At 30.3% G+C, this 1246-nt stretch overlaps 1 protein-coding gene across 1 annotated transcript in view; it reads right to left on the bottom strand.

Annotated features, from left to right (window-relative positions):
- Positions 1–485: 485 nt before the first annotated feature.
- The window catches only part of LOC124419339 (ataxin-2 homolog), an 11149-nt gene continuing 10388 nt past the window's right edge, over positions 486–1246 (bottom strand). Inside the window, exon 2 of the mRNA XM_046948272.1 lies at positions 486–731. Within this exon, the coding sequence (XP_046804228.1) occupies positions 486–731 (246 nt within the window). The remainder of the gene's footprint in view (positions 732–1246) is intronic.

The raw sequence follows: 1246 nt of genomic DNA, 5'->3' as shown, positions 1-1246 counted from the left end.
AACTAGAACTGAACTAGAACTGAACTAGAACTGAACTAGAACTGAACTAGAACTGAACTAGAACTGAACTAGAACTGAACTAGAACTGAACAAGAACTGAACTAGAATATTTGAATAATAGACATGGACATAACAATCGTAAAACCACAGACACATATATGTATATTTAAGTATATAAAATAGTGAAACTCTGAACCATAAACAGTGTTGCGTATGATCATATGTATACATCAGCCTCAGAAGATATACCAGTACGTAAAATATGTAACTATTCATGCCTACAACGTGTAAATCTGAATAATAGTTTCAGTTTTTTGTAACTATAACAACATCTGTATATGTACTTCTAGAAACAAGGGATGTATTCCAGGTTAAGTTTATTTGGTATTCTTTAAAATATTTCCCAACTCCTAATATTTTGTTTGAAAACAATTTAAGTATTTTTTGTTATTTTTTTAATATTTTTTATCCGTATTTGTGTTGTTTTATTTCTTCCACTCACCAATTAACAAGTTAACTCCTTCGGTAAGGTCCTTATCGTATAGTGTTACCAACTTTCTACCATCCACAATGAGTGGTGTGATATCTAACAGTATACCTTCGGTAACATCACAATGTTCATGTCCGGAACGTGTTACTTGATACACCTGTGTGTTGTGTGCACTACACATATACATATAGATAAAGAGCACAAACACAAAACAGCCATAGAAAACATTAACATCAGCAACGCACAGCAAACGTCGAGTTGTTGGAAGCATGTGATGTTAATAGAGAATAGCGGTTAGAAACAAGAAAGGAAACGAAAGAAAATAAAAGATTTTTAATTTTCAAACAAAAAAGAAGATAAAACAGAAAATTATATCGGTGTTTTAAAAAATGTATAAAAAAGAGAAAACATTTAAAACATTATTCTAAAAGAAGTAGTTTTCAAAGCTTTTAAAAGCTGTAAAACTACCTACATTTTATTTTAAAGTTATGTATGTTTAAACCCATCAAATATTTGATGAAAACGACATAATCTCTGTCTTATGTAAATATTTATTTGGTCTTATATGAATTTTCCAAGTCCAAATAATATCTAAACAACTAAAAAAAGTTTCAGTTCTGTTTTAGCTTAGTTCTAGTTCTGTTCTATTTCAGTTCTAGTTCAGTCCTAGTTCAGTTCTAGTGCAGTTCTAGTTCAGTTCTAGTTCAGTTCTAGTTCAGTTCTAGTTCAGTTCTAGTTCAGTTCTAGTTCAGTTCT

The sequence above is a fragment of the Lucilia cuprina genome, chromosome 2 (assembly GCF_022045245.1).
Source record: "Lucilia cuprina isolate Lc7/37 chromosome 2, ASM2204524v1, whole genome shotgun sequence".
Taxonomy (NCBI): domain Eukaryota; kingdom Metazoa; phylum Arthropoda; class Insecta; order Diptera; family Calliphoridae; genus Lucilia; species Lucilia cuprina.
Note: the sequence above shows the minus strand (reverse complement) of the source record. Positions and strands in the feature narration are given on the sequence as shown.